The sequence below is a fragment of the Astyanax mexicanus genome, chromosome 22 (genome assembly GCF_023375975.1).
Source record: "Astyanax mexicanus isolate ESR-SI-001 chromosome 22, AstMex3_surface, whole genome shotgun sequence".
Classification (NCBI taxonomy): domain Eukaryota; kingdom Metazoa; phylum Chordata; class Actinopteri; order Characiformes; family Acestrorhamphidae; genus Astyanax; species Astyanax mexicanus.
The window spans coordinates 9,164,476-9,179,940 of NC_064429.1; the positions used below are offsets into that span (position 1 = coordinate 9,164,476).

At 34.8% G+C, this 15,465-nt stretch overlaps 1 protein-coding gene and 1 long non-coding RNA gene across 2 annotated transcripts in view; both read left to right on the forward strand.

The window, feature by feature from the left end:
• LOC125786751 (uncharacterized) overlaps positions 1-15,465 on the forward strand; it is a 112,886-nt gene that overhangs the window by 26,912 nt on the left and 70,509 nt on the right. The window lies entirely within an intron of this gene.
• lman2lb (lectin, mannose-binding 2-like b) lies at positions 1,918-13,845 on the forward strand. Its single transcript, XM_007233473.4, has 8 exons — positions 1,918-2,146; positions 3,477-3,595; positions 3,991-4,108; positions 5,090-5,172; positions 6,241-6,402; positions 8,012-8,126; positions 8,226-8,342; positions 9,295-13,845. The coding sequence occupies exons 1-8, from the start codon at positions 1,942-1,944 to the stop codon at positions 9,435-9,437; spliced, it is 1,062 nt and encodes a 353-aa protein (XP_007233535.3). The 5' UTR covers positions 1,918-1,941; the 3' UTR covers positions 9,438-13,845.

Sequence of the window (15,465 nt, forward strand, 5' to 3'; positions counted from 1 at the left end):
ATTACCTTGGGAGTGATGTGAGGAGAGAGCTCCACCTAGTGTACCCTCCAAGAGTGCGCATGGTCAACTCTCTTAGACTCTGGCTGCTGATGGCAAGCTGCATGATCGGGATTCGAACCAGCAATCTCCTGATCATAGAAGCAGCGCATCAGTCCAATGAACCACTGGGAGCCCGATAAACAAATTTTTTCGTATAATAGTAAATCTTCTGCCTTTTTTCCCTTAAAAACAGGGTATACTCATGCATAGCTAAAATATGATTGGACAACTGACTGATGACTGTTGTCATTGTTTTAATCAGTCAGTGGCGCACCTGTATTTCCCGCCGCCAAGATAGAAAGACGTACGCCAGAAATTTACCTAAACACACCCTCACTTCCAGACCACCACACCCATCAGTGTAGATATATTTTCCCAAATTCTGATAGTTTAAATTCATACAGAACTATTAAATCTCATGTTAATGATTGTAAGCTCAATGCTTGTCCTTTGCTTCATCTCTAAGAAGATCTGAAACCACAGAATACGGAGGTGTCATGTGGGGATGAGGTGGTAACTTGACCTGAAGTCGATGGAAATCTCGGCCTACGACCTAATCAGCCGTGACGGCTTGGGCGTCAACAGATTCCCCATTATTACAGCCCTAAAGAGCCCATCAAACCCAGTGTCACCCTCCAGGCCGCCCCGCTGTCTGCTAGCGTAGCGTGAGCTGCCACTGTATACAGTTACAGAGGTTAAACTCAACCAGGAAACCCAATAGCTCCACTAACACCGGGGGTAACAGGGGTCTGGCGCTGCTCGGGAACAGACGACGGCCATTTGAGCATGGAAATTTCAATAAAACTTTATTATCAACATGGTATTACACACAGAGTCATAACTCATAATACTTTATTTACCCAGAGATTTATTATGAACTGCACTGCAAGCTGGATAATGACTGGTGGATGGAGGAAAGAGTGGTAGATGCCTATCTTGCTATCTTGTAGCTAATGGTCAACAGAAATGAAATCACTTTCACTCCAACCATACAGGACCTGTAGAAAATACTTTTGGACCCTGTGCAAGGCGAGTCGTGATGCTCATTACTATCTTACACCTCACCAACAATCTATTTTCACACCTTCCTCCTGCACCGTTTAAATAGCAACAGTGCTTCTGAATATATCTACACTGATGGGTGTGGTGGTCTGAAAGTAAAGTGTGTTCAGGTAAATTTCTGGAGTATTGCTATCTTGTCAACGCAGGTGCTCCACTGACTGAATACAAATGCAACTTTTCCATCAACAATAAACAGAATAATACGGTGTGTGTGTGTGTGTGTAAAAGTTCCATTCTCACATTAATAGTAGAAAAGAATATGAGTGGTATATGATGCTATATATCTGTTTATTGTCTGATTATTTGAACATATGGGCTACTGCAGAAGAACATTCTATTATTCTATTTTATTATAGTCTATATTATATTTACACTTAATTTTGCATATAGAGATATATTGTGTCGTATTGTTATATTTGCACTATTTATTATGCACTATTCTTAAACAAAAAATATTAATTATAAAAAAAAGTTAAAAGAGAAAACATAGACACAGTTTGGACTGTTCAAATTTGAGAAAACATATATATATATATATATATATATATATATATATATATATATATATATATATATATATATATAATTAAAAAATAATAATTTAATAAAAAAAAATAATAATAATATAGAGCGCGTTCCCTTTAACTGTACGAAGCAGCTGTAGCTCAACTTCACCGTTCATTGGTCCACATTAGCGTAACAGGCCGTGGTGGACAACTGTAATTGGCTGGAGATTTGATTGACAGTTGTCTCAGCCAATAAACGCCGCGCTTGGATTGGAATTATCCAATGTGAGCAGCGGGCGGGCTCATTGGCTGTGTAGGCGGGGGGAACGGAAAGATGGCGACTCCCAGGACTGTGTGGAAGTCTCGGCCCGGGTTCTTTGTGCGGGATGGCCGGGTTTCGAGCGTGTTTTCGGGCAGGGCGGGAGTCTGCCTGGCGCTGGCTGTGTTTCTGGCGGCGGTGGAGCGGAGCTGCGGGAATAACGCCTACGAGCCAGAGGAGTTTCTGAAGCGCGAGTACTCGCTCACCAAGCCGTACCAAGGTGAGGGAACATCGGCGGGGAGACCCTGGGGATTTTAATTTACTCAAAAAACCTAACCTAAATGTATGGATTAATTAAAGTAAATTATGCCTCAGTAATCCCTTTATAGTGTTTTTTTTTAAACCCTAAAAGGGTTTACATGATCATTAAATACATGTTTAAATCTCTCTTTAGTGAAAAAGACCACCCCTTTCTCAGAGCTAGAATGAACTCGCCCAGCTGCTCAACAACTTCAAGCTAAACCAGCGGTTTATTTGTTAAACAAATCCGATCAATTAAATCCGTTTTTACTACAAATAAAGCGGATTATTACACTCTCAGATTTAAATCGGTTTATTTGATTATTATAATTCGGGTTATAGTAAAGCTGGGCGGGTGTGAGTGTGATTTCGCACTGTGACTGTGATATAACCAGCGTAACATGTAATCAGTTCACTAATTACATGCTCCAGTAATAATAACCTTTACAAAACAGATCACAACAGTTTATTTTATAATATAATATAATATAATATAATAGTCCATACAGTGTTTCTCATCAGCACAGGAGCTTCGACCTTTCTGATTGATAATCAGGTGGCTGATCTATCAGTTGATAAGTGGTGTCAACAAAGCTGTCACTACACACAAACACAAGTAAAAGTACAAATACTACACATGCTAAAAAGTATTGTAAATAAAGGAAAAAATACTTCAGTGAAAATATGAACACCCCAGTGGGTACATGGGTTATTAGAACAAATAATTAGGTAAAAGTACAATTACTCCAGTTATAGAAAGTTCAGTTTGGAAATTACTTTGCTGAAAGTATAAATACTCCAGTTAGAAAATACTTATGTAGAAGTAAATTACTCTAGTTAGAAAGTGCTTGTGTTAAAGTACAAATACTCCAGTTAGAAAGTACTTGTGTAAAAGAATGAATTCTTCTATTAGAAAGTACTTAAGTAAAAGTACAAATGACCCACAGCTACCCCAAAATACTTTAGTGAAAGTATAAATACCCCAGTTAAAACATTCGTAGAAAGACAAATAGTTGAAAAATATTTTAGTCAATAAATAAAGTATTCACTTAGAATGTACCTAAGGAAAATACTAGTACTCCATTTTGAAAATATTTAGCAAAAGTAACAAATTTAGCAAAAGTACAAATACTTCAGTTACAATATTCTTTGGTAAAAGTACTTAACAGTATTGTACTACAAAAAAAGTACTTATACTTTATTACTTGCCACCTCTGCATATGAAAATCTTTCAGAAAAGATTCTAGTTCTCATATGTGTCTGTCTTTGTGCGTGCCCTGTGTGTCTATCTGTCTATCTGTGTGTCTCAGGTCTGGGATCCTCCACCACTTCTCACTGGGAGTTGATGGGAAATGCGATGATCATGCCGGAGCACGTACGGCTGACCCCAGACCTGCAGAGCCGACAGGGAGCCGTGTGGAGTCGCCTGGTCAGTGTGGTCATAATGTTCTGCTCATTTCCAGCTGCTTCACAACTCTAAACGATTTGCACAGTCTAACGAGGCATTTACTGAGAAATGTGCATGTGTAGTTTTAGTTTTTTATACTTTTATATGTGTGTTTCTATGCATTTTTGATCATTTGGATCATGAGGATATGTACAATAATAACAGTAGTTAAATAAAAGCATAAAATGCACTATTAAATCAGTATTAAATATGTATTAAGCACGCAAGACATTTTAACTGTACATGTGTTTCAATTGCAATTCAATTTCTTGTATTATATTTTATTTGCGAACATATTAGAAGTTCAGTAATATATGAGAAAAGCTTATTTGTCGAAGTTTATTAATTATATATTTTGTATTTCTGTGTGTCTGCAGCCATTCTATGTGAGGGACTGGGAGATACAGGTGCATTTTAAAATCCACGGTCAGGGAAAGAAGAACCTGAACGGAGACGGACTCGCCCTGTGGTTGACCAAAGAGCGCATGCAGATTGGTATGCTTTCAGATTAATTATTTGTCTCATTCAATTACTAACTATATTTATGTTATATGATGTAATGACATTATTGCTGGTATTTAGCTTGTCACAGTATTTAAACTGTTAACTAGTTGTTCAGTATTGGATATGTAGGTCTGTCACAATAACTTGTTTTTTGAATGCGAGTTTGTTCAAGAAATAATTGCGATAATTAATATTATTATAAGTTTTATAATCATATTCTGTCTTTGTTAATGCAATAGCAGTTTTGCTCATTTTTAAGAAATCTCAGATATTGAAATTGCAAGGAAAAATATTATATTTTGATTATCAGTTTTAATAGTTTTAATTAATTTGATTCTTTTCTGTAATGTACATTACTTTCCATGACTGGGCTTTTAAGAAAAAATGTTATATTATTATTATTATAATAATATAAATAAAATCAAGTAAAATTTAAATTAAAAAAACTTTTTTAAATATAGTTAAAATAGTTAAAAATGGTTATACTGAGGTCAGGCAAATTTAATTGATATATAAATATAAATATAAATATAAAATAAGATATATTGTACAAGTAATGATACTGTAAATATAGTCACAAACTATGGATATGACCTGAATTATTTTTGCTTATCTAAATGTTTGCCTTTTACTTTTTTTAACCAATAAAAAAAAATTGAATTTGACAGCGTCTGGACTTCATGGTTTAAGTTTATTTCTTTGTGAACTGTTTAGGATTTCTGTTTTAAATTATACTCAAATTTAATTTTCTAAATAATCAAAATAATCAAATGTTAATTGATCTGTAGAAATGTTTAAATGCATTATTAGACTGTAATACTACTATTAAATCAGTTGCAGAAGATTGTCTTAAATATATATTTTTTGTTTATCTCAATTATTCTTGGGAAATATATGTCATACTAACAGATTTAGCCGTCACAACAGGCCTGACCAACATTTACTAATGGTGTGATTTTTACTGTACTTTAGGGCCGGTGTTTGGGAACATTAACTATTTCACTGGTCTGGGAATATTTGTGGACACTTATCCTAATGAAGACAAACATCAGGAGGTACGTTTTTCATTCATTCATTCATTTATTCATTCATTCATTTATTCAATCATTCATTCCTTAACACTACTGTTATCAGCATCTAGTGTTTTGAGATTGTTGTCTTTGTTAATAGGTTAAGTGTCATCACACTCTTAACCACATGGTTATCACAGATTTGCGGGTTATAGAGGTTATAGTTTTTGATATTATTTTCAGTTTACCCACTAGAGGTCAGTTTTTAACACTAGTTTCCAGTATCTAAAGAGACCACAGAGTCTTGGTGGTAAAGATGAAGAGAATTTCAGGGTTCATTATAATGCTTCTGGTAATACATAGTGTGTGTGTGTTTAAAATTACACTAAGAATACTTTTAAAACATATTAAAAAGTCTTAAATTTAACTGTCTAAAACCTGCAAAAACCCTGTTTACTGGAATTACACAGCACAATTAGATTTCTAGAATCACCCCTGTGTATGACACTAATATTTATGTAGTTAAAATCAGTAATACAGATTAGAAAAACTATTTAGAAAGGGCTTGTATAGAATTACAAACAATCCAGGTAGAAAAGTACTTTTCACTTAGAAAGTCTTAAGTACGTACAAAAATGTAGTTAAAAAATGAGTAAAAGTACAAACACTCCAGTTAGAAAATACCTGAGTAAAGGTACAAATACTTAATTAAAAAAATAAGTAAAAGTACAAATACTCCAGTTAGAAAATACCTGAGTAAAAGTACAAATACTCTAGATACTCTAGAAATACTCCAGTTTGGAAATATAAAAAAGTACCTATACTCTACTTAGTGCTTAAAGTACTTTTTAAGTAAAAGTACAATTACTTTGAAACTAAGTAAAATAACAAATACTGCATTTAGAAAATACTTGAAAAATACATTTACTTGTGTAAAACAAAGTAACAAAGTTCTTACAGTATAGTCTGAACTGGTGGATTTGGGTGCAAATACAGCAATAATTTACAGTTTATAGTCTTGTTAAATTATTTCATATTATTAATCTCCCTAATAAGCAGTCTTAAATACTGTGTACTCATTAATTGCTAATTACTGTCTCTCTGTCTGTGTAGAGGTCGTTTCCCTTCATCTCTGCGATGGTGGGGAACGGGTCAGTGGCGTATGATCACGATCGGGACGGAAGGAACGTGGATCTGGGCGGCTGCTCTGCTTCCGTCCGTAACGTGGACTACGACACGTTCCTGCTGATCAGATACATCAGAAACACGCTGACGGTAAACCAGCACACCACAACTACACACCATTACATCCTGAAATCAGCTGCTGAGGGACGCTGTAATATAGTTATTGATAGTTCTGGTTTTATATCTGTTTAAAATAGGATTTAAAGGGACTTACCAACCTTTTTTTAGTGATGGTGAAGTCTTGCATCATACGCTATGAATACAACAGCAATACAGTCATTTAATTTAACATCCAAAACCAACATTGAACCTACACACGTCATCTGAGTTTATATAGAAGAGTGATTAATGGTAAAATGATGTATTTAAAAAAATAAATCCTTTGGACTCTTTTTTGTAAAATAAATTTTCAATATTGACTAATAGTTGCAGCAATAATTCATAAATGTTTGGTGTAATAACTCTCTGTGAGGAGCCTTTAGATAATTCAGACTGATTCCATTCACCACCACTGTTCACCGTTTTCCATTTTATTGTATAGAAATGGACCCAGTCAGTGGAATTTACCTTTTTAAAAGTACATTTTTAAACAGTTAATTTAACTTTAGCAATAAACATAATCATAACATTACTACATGTTATTAAAATCACTGACACAATCACCCAAAATTATTATTTATGATGTATTCTTATTCTTTTTTTTTTTTTTTTTTTTTTACCAGCACTAGAATAGCTATATCTGTACAGCTAAAAATAACAGACTGGTACAGTATCATAGTATTTATATCAATAATGTAAGTGGTTTTGACCAGGAGAGGATGGGTCCATCTTTGTGATTTTTTTTAAATACATTATACACATTAGGAATGGATATAAATGTACTTTTTTGATCAAAACTGAACACAATGAAAATGTTTGACTTGTTCTAAATACTGATTCTAAAGGCAGAGTACAATTCTTTCATATTTGTGCATTTTGCAATTTTTTGTCATTATTGCTGCAATTTAAACATATTTATTGACTAAACACCTTCATTTTTCTAGGTTTTTCAGAAATAACAAATAGATTAGGAGGATAGTTTATCATAGAGTCAAACAAAAGAACCAACCAAAATCCTTAATCCTAATCCTAATTCAACAATTTTAGAAAATGTCAATTGAAAAGATAAAATTCACATTCTAACATTTTATCATCCACAAACTGTAGCGCATTTATAGCTAGCTTTTTAGATTAAAATGCAGACAAAAAAATTCAAAACAACTATGCAGTATTTTTAGCATGTAGCCATAATTACTAAGCAGTTTGCTTTAAATTATCACACAAATCTCATCACTCACTGATTGGGGACAAGCTTTAAATGGAAATGAGTGGAATTGAGTATCAGTAAAGGAGTGTAGTCTTAGAAAGCTATTAAAATTGCATAAATTACATTTATTTATATGTATTTTGATTGGGGGGGAAATAAATAAGCTTAATCACACTCTTGATAAAGACCATTATCCTAAAGAGGTACACATTTTTATTTCCTCTATTTTTTCCCCCTTTTTATTTGGTTGAACACTGAAAGTGCCTTCTTTTAATTCTTATTTTTTAAATTATTATTAAACTGTATTGGATGCTGAATTTTCAGTGCATCCCTAATAATCCTAAATTTAATCTGATTCTGATAATTTCACTATTAATGTTTTTCTTTCCCTAGATCATGATGGATGTAGAAGGGAAGCAGGAGTGGAAGGACTGTCTGGAGGTGCCTGGTGTCCACATGCCTCAGGGATACTTCTTCGGAGCCTCGTCCGTCACTGGAGATCTGTCAGGTTTGAACAAGCTGTGAAAATCAATCCTGTTTTATTTAGTTTGTCTAAATCTCCTGAAACGTGTAGTAAAATGTGTGTGTTTTTTGTTGTTTTTCTCAGATAATCATGACCTGATCTCCTTTAAGCTGTTTGAGCTGGCGGTGGAGCGCACTCTGGAGGAGCTGGAGAACGAGGAGGAGGTTCTGATACCCAGCGTGGACTACAGAGACATCCCAGGTAACGATGGAGGTTCAGTATTAGTGTCCACAAAACTCTTAGGTGTTTAATGATTTCATTCCATCATTTTTCATTAATTTTAGAATGTCTGCTTGTGGTCTCTAGTATGAATGAATGCCATGTGAGCTGTTTTTTGTGAAGAAAAGAAAAAGAAGTGTTCCGATGATCCAGTATAACACTGCTTTAGTCCCGTGAAGGCGTGGAGAGAGAGAAGCGATTTCAGGATTTCAGCTCTTGCTCATGAATACTCATACATGCAAACATATTGCCTCTGATTGGCTAACAGTACTGCAACACCAGGAGGCAGCGAGATGGACAGCAGTTAGAAACATTTTAAAATAAAGACATTTTCACACTAATAACAGTCTTTACAGTGTCATATGTTACTTTACAACATGTGTAATAATGCCCTGCTAAGTGCAGTTCAGCCTATACTGACCTAGTCTTAGAGTCTCTGTAAAATCCACACCAAATCCACCGGAGATCCTATTTAAACCTATAGTTACACTTATAGAGGTGGTTAGTCGAGGTCCAGAGTCAAGTTAAAAATCCACCCCTGGGCTGAGTTTTGTTGGCTGAGCCAAAGCAGAGCTGCCCAGGCAGTTGGAACAAAAGCCCGGGGTGGATTTTTAATTTTAACTAGTGTAAACAGAACTGTTCTAAACATCTAAACACCTACCTATCTCAATTGTACTTGGCTGGTGATGTTTTTCCTCCGTAGACAAATTCTAACTATTCGTTCCTTAGCTCTGAATTATTGGATAAAGAATATAAATAACACTGATGTGTTATTCGCACAAATAACACAGGAATGAACTGCATGCTGTTCCTAGCGCTGTTAGCTCCTGTTAGCCACAACACATACTAACACCTCGCCCAGCAGCGCGTGAGGTCGGAACTATCTGTTGTATAATTGATGTATAAATATATATTATTATTCCTTCTGTTGCAGTGGAGGTGGTGGATGAAGGCATGGGCGTGCTCTCTATCTTTTTCCTGTTCATTTTCTCTGTGGTGGGGCTGGTCCTGCTCATCGTGGCTCTGCTCCTCATCCACCAGCGCTGGAAGGATCGCAGCCGCAAGCGTTTCTACTGAGAGAGAGAGAGAGAGAGAGAGAGAGAGAATGATGGAGAGAGGGAGAAAGAAAGAGAGAGAGAGAGAGGTCTACTGTGAGTGTGAGGAGTTTAAAGACCAAACTCGTCCTGAAGTCTCTCCTCACTGCTGCAACAAACTGACCATACCTCTGAAGCCCAGAGTAGACAAAGAAGAGCCATACCTGACCTCTACTGATACAAACCAGCCGTCGCCCCTCCCTCTGTCACTTCTTACTGTGTGTGTGTGTGTGTGTGTGTGTGTGTCTGTCTGTCTGTCTGTCTGTCTGTGTGTGCGTGTGAATGTGTGCGTTGGTTTAATCTGTGTGCTGGATCTGCACTGGCCCAATCTCCCATGAAGCAGAAGATAAATGTGGGAGGAATGAATGCAGTTCTCCTTTTTCTTTTAATGCTGTTCTGATCAAACAATTCAACTCCAGATGAAGAAAGGATTTAACCCTAAAGAGCCCATGGTGACGTACATGTGTCGCAGACCTTTTGCTTTAAAAGCTGTGTAAAATTCCTTTCAGCACTTCGTCTCTCCTTTACTATAACACATGAAATCCTTTACTGACAAATGGTGAACATCCTGAGAGCATCACTACAGGAGAGAGCGTGTGAATCTGTGTCTTATTTACAGAATATATAAATGCTTTAAAGTTAGAGCTGGAGATAAAACTAAACTAGCTCCTTTTAAAAAAAGTGGATTTAAGCTTCTACAGCTCTGTTCCAACTAATGTAACTTGTCAAACTCGTATTTTTCGCACTATAATAAGCACAAAATTGTTTTTAATTTTCCCAAAAGAAAATTTACCAGGTATTAAGGAGCAGTTAAACCACTCTGCTGAAGGTATACAGAGTTATACAGGTGTTTTAGTTAGTTTCAGTTTAGTTCTCCAGTACCGGTGCTGGAGTAGCATTAGCATTAGCCACTAACCGCTAACCACTATTTCCCTGTTCAGAGTTTATTATTATTGCTAGCTGGGGTTAGGAGCAGACTACTGGCTACAGGCCAATAAAATAAGCCTTAGAGCTGGAGAAATTGGTTAATCTTAAGCGTACTATAAACAAACTTTAAAAGAAGGTCTTTGTTTTGTTTTGTTTTGTTTACTTAGCTTAGCTTTACTTAACTTAGTTAGCTACCCCCCCCCCCCCACCACCACACAGCGGCAAGATCTGAATTAGAAGTTCTTTGTAGTGTCTCTTAAAATGCGCCTTATAATCTGATGCGCCTTCTGTATGAAAATAGACCAGAAAATAAACATTCATTGATGGTGCTCCTTATAATCTGGTGCGCCTTATAGTATGAAAAATATGATGATAATAATACAGTATAAAAAAAAATTCTAATTTAATCCTAAAATGTTTACAGTCATGTTCCCACAATAAGAAACGAACAAAACTCAATTGATCTGATTTCAGTTTCTTTACATTTAAAGGGTCTGGGCTCTTATGGGTTAAACAAAGTGCTGCTCTCTGCCAAAACACCACTGTTCACCCGCCGCTAACCTTTAGCATCGCTTTAGTCTTTTCTCGTCAATATGTTTTAGAAATTTGAGTAGCAGTTCCTGGGGAAGTCCAGTTTCCCCTCGGTATGAAATCTGCATAATGCAGAGGATGAGATGTAGACGGATTCAGAGTGGGTTTGGTTTGAAATTGTTCACTACAGAAAAGCCTAAACTTAGTGGTTGGCATGTGCCTACCAGCGCTGGGGTCCTGGGTTCAAGTCCTTATCTGAGTGCAGTCTCCATTTTCTCCTCAAAATCTGTTTGGGTTTCCTCCAAGGACTTTGGTTTCCAAAAACATGGAGATAAATTACTACGCTACTACTCTAAATCAAGATGGACAGTCATTTCCGGTTGAGAGTATGCTGTGTGTGATTGGCTGCTGCCTCTCATTGGTGTGTGTTGGTTGGTTGAGTACTGATGTAAATTGTAATTGTAAGCATCTGTGGGAGCCTAGAAAGCCAAAATAGTGCTATATAAAGTAGCAAAAGTAACTAAAAGTAAAGCCAGTTAATTGCTATGTATTGTCATAATTAAGGTCCCTGGTGGTAAAGTTGAAAAAGCTTATGTGTTTTCTTTGGGGATCCCAAATGTTCTCAAAACTCTCTAGATCTAGTTCGAATCTCCAGGTAATTCTGCTTTGCCATCAGCAGCCGGAGTCAGAGAGAGCATAATGGGCAATGCTATCTCTGTATGACTGCATCAGCAGCCAGAATCAGAGAGAGCACAATTGTCTAGGCTAGGTTTGGGTTCATTATAATTATTTTATATTATATCACAAACAGCACCTGATCTTTGTGAGGCTTCTGATTTTCTGACTTTGTGTTTCTTTAAAAATGAGCATCTCAAACCAAACCCTCTCTGAATAACTTTCCTTAATTTAATCAAATTAAAATGTGAACAGATTTATTTTTTCTTTCTCTTTTTCTTGTTTCTTTTTTTATTCAGTAGAATTTCCCTTTAATAATAGAGGTAATAATGTGCAGAATAATCGTATGTCTTTATGTTCATTGTTTTTTGTTTCTTTTTTAAAGTTAGCAATAAATTAATTTAGTTTTTAAATACGGTTATTTTGCTCTGTGAGAAGTGAAGTGCACTGAAGTGAACTGGATGGTAATTGTGTGCACGTGTTCTAATCCTCTTTTAAGTGTCTTTATTTCTGTTTTGTTTTTTTGGTTAATGTAGTGAAATCAGCCAATCAGAGGACCGGATCAGAAAGCAAGCTGAAGCCGGATTCACTAAAATCTCTTAAGAAAGAAATTCTTTTTATATGTACTTTTTTTTTCTGTCATAATTAATAATTGTTTTTGGTGTGTTCTGATTGGACGTGCTAGGTCGGCAGGGTTTGCTAATTTAAAGAGGCCTTTAATTGAATATTAGAGCTGTGAACAAACAAATTGAAACTGCGTAATGCTGCTACAGGACCTCACTTTTGGGGTCTTGTTGCTGTGCTCTGCTTGCACAAATCAAATTTTTGTGTTTAAAGAGAACTCCAGCGTTTTTTGGTACAGCGGTAATCAGCAGGATTCGCCAAAACACCTGTGAATTTAAAAGCTAGCCTTAAACAAAAATTCTAAACGTTAGCAAATATGCTAATCGAGAATCAGTGATGTTAACCTGAGCAAATTCACTAACCTCCAGCGGATGTAGAAAACAATACAGTACAGATTTTTTAACTCATCAAGAGTTAATCACTTGAATTTCTTGTCTCTTAATGTAAAGGTTTGAGAGCATCAGTTAAAGTAAAGTAGTGAAGAGGTAGAGTTACAGGTATACAGTGAATAGTGAATATTTGAGTAATGTTCGAATCCAGGTTATGAGAAGCAAGAAATACTCAACTAAATAGAAAAAAGACTTTAAGAAATGAAGAACTTTTGAAAGTATCTTCAAGTGCTGATTCAAAAAAAGACAGTCAAAAAACATCATGATGAAACTGGCACTCATCAGGATGGCTTTGATGCACAGGATTAATTAGAGCTTTTGTGGTAAATGTGGATTAGGAGGCTATAAATAATTTCGGAGCTATAATTAATAAATGTTAACTACTATCTTTTCGTTAGCTAAGGTGAGCTAAGGGGATCGACTACAAACTAATGTGAAAGTGAACTTTTTTGCTAATGTGATAAATCTGACAGTTTTGAACATGCATGCATGCTAAGCTCTAGCTAATCCACTAAACCCTGATTAATTTATGCGTTAGCTGTAAACTAACACTGTCTTTTATAAGAAACAGGTTCATCAGATATAGAAGTAGACTAAAAAAAAACGTTGGAGTTCTCTTTCTAGGAATAGCACCTGCTAACTATAGACGAACTACAGACGTGTGTCCAGATATGGAGGATATGGACGGATGTCCAGAGCTGTTGTGTTGATATTATTGCTGTAGTCTGGAGTTTATATCTCTTTGGATTTATGATAATAATAATAATAATAATAAGAAGAAGAAGAATATGAACAAGAGAGATTGTGTGTTTTACATCCTGAATTCTTAAGCCATTGTGAGTTTAAATGAGTAAAATGTCAGTTTTAAACTAAATGCATAAATGTTTAAATTAAATGTTTGCAACCAAATACTGGAGCAGATCTGTAGCGAAACAGGCCTTACGTCACTGATGGGCACTAATAGTGTCCACCCAGTTAATTTTCAATGCAAAGATATATTGTCCTCAGTCATCAACTGTTTACGTGAATTCTGTTGATTTTTTAATATATATAATTTATAACTCAATTTGTAACTACTGCAGTATCAAGAAAAATCCAAACAGCAAAAAGACTCTTTTGTTTTTGGGTCAAAGTCTCGTCTTTCATTTAAAGCAACTCTCAGAATCAGATTTGTCCTAGTGTGTGTGTGTGTTGGTGTGTCCAATACATTGAAGATGAATAAAAGATGATTTTTTTTTTCATAAACTGAAATGTGTTTGCGTCTTTTTGAACAATAATAAAATAAAAAAAAACTTTTTTTTCACAGACTCAGATTAAACCTAGACTAAAAAACAAAAATTCAATAATGACTGAAATCTGGTTTGAAATGATTGAATTTGAACATGTTTAAATGAAAAGCGCTATAAGTGATGCCAAATAAATAAGATTTAACTTTTATTTCTTAGTTTAGTTCTTCTCTTAGTAACTGTTTTAACATAATCTTGTTTAATCTTAACTTTTATTTCTTATTTTAGTTCTTCTTTTAGTACCTGTTTTACTTAATCTTGTTTATTTTTAACCCTCATTTCTTATTTTAGTTCTTCTCTTAGTATCTGTTTTACTTAATCTTATTTATTCTTAACCTTTATTTTTTTTTTTAGTTCTTCTCTCGGCTATTGCTAAAACACACTTCGTAATTTTTCTTAACTTTACTTTCTTATTTTAGTTATTCTATTAGTTTATTTTATTTTTTTATTTCTTTCTTTAAATTTCCTTTTAATAATCTTGTATTATTACTTTTTAACTTTCTAATTATTATTATTAATATTATTATTATTGTTATTATTATTACTATTACTTTTACGATTTATTATTATTACTATTTATTATTACTATATATATTTATTTTAATTGTACTGTTTAAAAGTTAGTTTTAGCTTAAACTGCTTTAAGCTTTTAACTGTTTTTTTTATTAAATCTCTTATCCTCTTTTGATCTTGTTCTTATCAATTAAATGTCTAGTATTAATATTATTATTTTTATTGTATTGTTTTTTATTTTTATCTATTTTCCTATTTTTTTATCCACTGTTATTTTACATTTTCTTTATATATATATATATATATATCGTCTTTTTAAATGTTCTTCATGCTTACACTTCTCTATTACATCTTTATTTGGTTCCTGATGGAATTATAGGTGATTCTTCTGTGGCATTTCCAAAAGAACCATTAGTAGCACCTCTAATTTAAGAGGGTTTTTTGTTTTTTTGGGGTCTTGTGGTCTATCTATCTAAGAGGCGGATGTGGCTGATCTTTCACACTGTTCTTGTTCTCTTTTTACCTAAATTAGCAAATTTTTCTGACAGTAGGCTGCTGATCGGCAGGATGGAGTGGACAAAACAGGAGTTTTGTCCGCTCAGTCACACCCATATTTAGCAATAGGCAGTTATTTACCCGTCACCCAGAGCCTTTAAATGACCTCAGCATTGTTCATTTCTGCTTTTTTCAGTTTCTCACTCTGTGTTTGGAAGAATCACCAAAATTACCAACGAGACGTCGCCCACCACTTGGTTGCAAGAAGGATTATCAGCGGAAACATGACATAAGACAGTAAAAATAGAACCGTGCTCGTCAGATTAACATTTATCATTTTGATTTTGCAACCATTTGTTCTGTTAATTAATTTAACCTTAATTATTTATACAGTTGCAAGAAATCGTATGTGATTTCTGCATAAATTGCTCATTAAATGTGTTCTGATCTTCATCTACGTCACAACACTAGACAAATAAACACAGTCTGCTTAAACTAATACCACACAGAAAATTATATATGTTTGCATGGTTTTATTGAACAAAACATGTTAACATTCACAGTGGGGGGG

Excerpts from the sequence above, each read along its gene's own strand:
- lman2lb (XM_007233473.4), top strand. The coding sequence starts at position 1,942 with ATGGCGACTCCCAGGACTGTGTGGAAGTCTCGGCCCGGGTTCTTTGTG. Across the intron at positions 8,127-8,225 it reads CGTCACTGGAGATCTGTCAG|ATAATCATGACCTGATCTCC; the intron begins GTTTGAACAAGC and ends TGTTTTTCTCAG. Across the intron at positions 8,343-9,294 it reads GGACTACAGAGACATCCCAG|TGGAGGTGGTGGATGAAGGC; the intron begins GTAACGATGGAG and ends CTTCTGTTGCAG.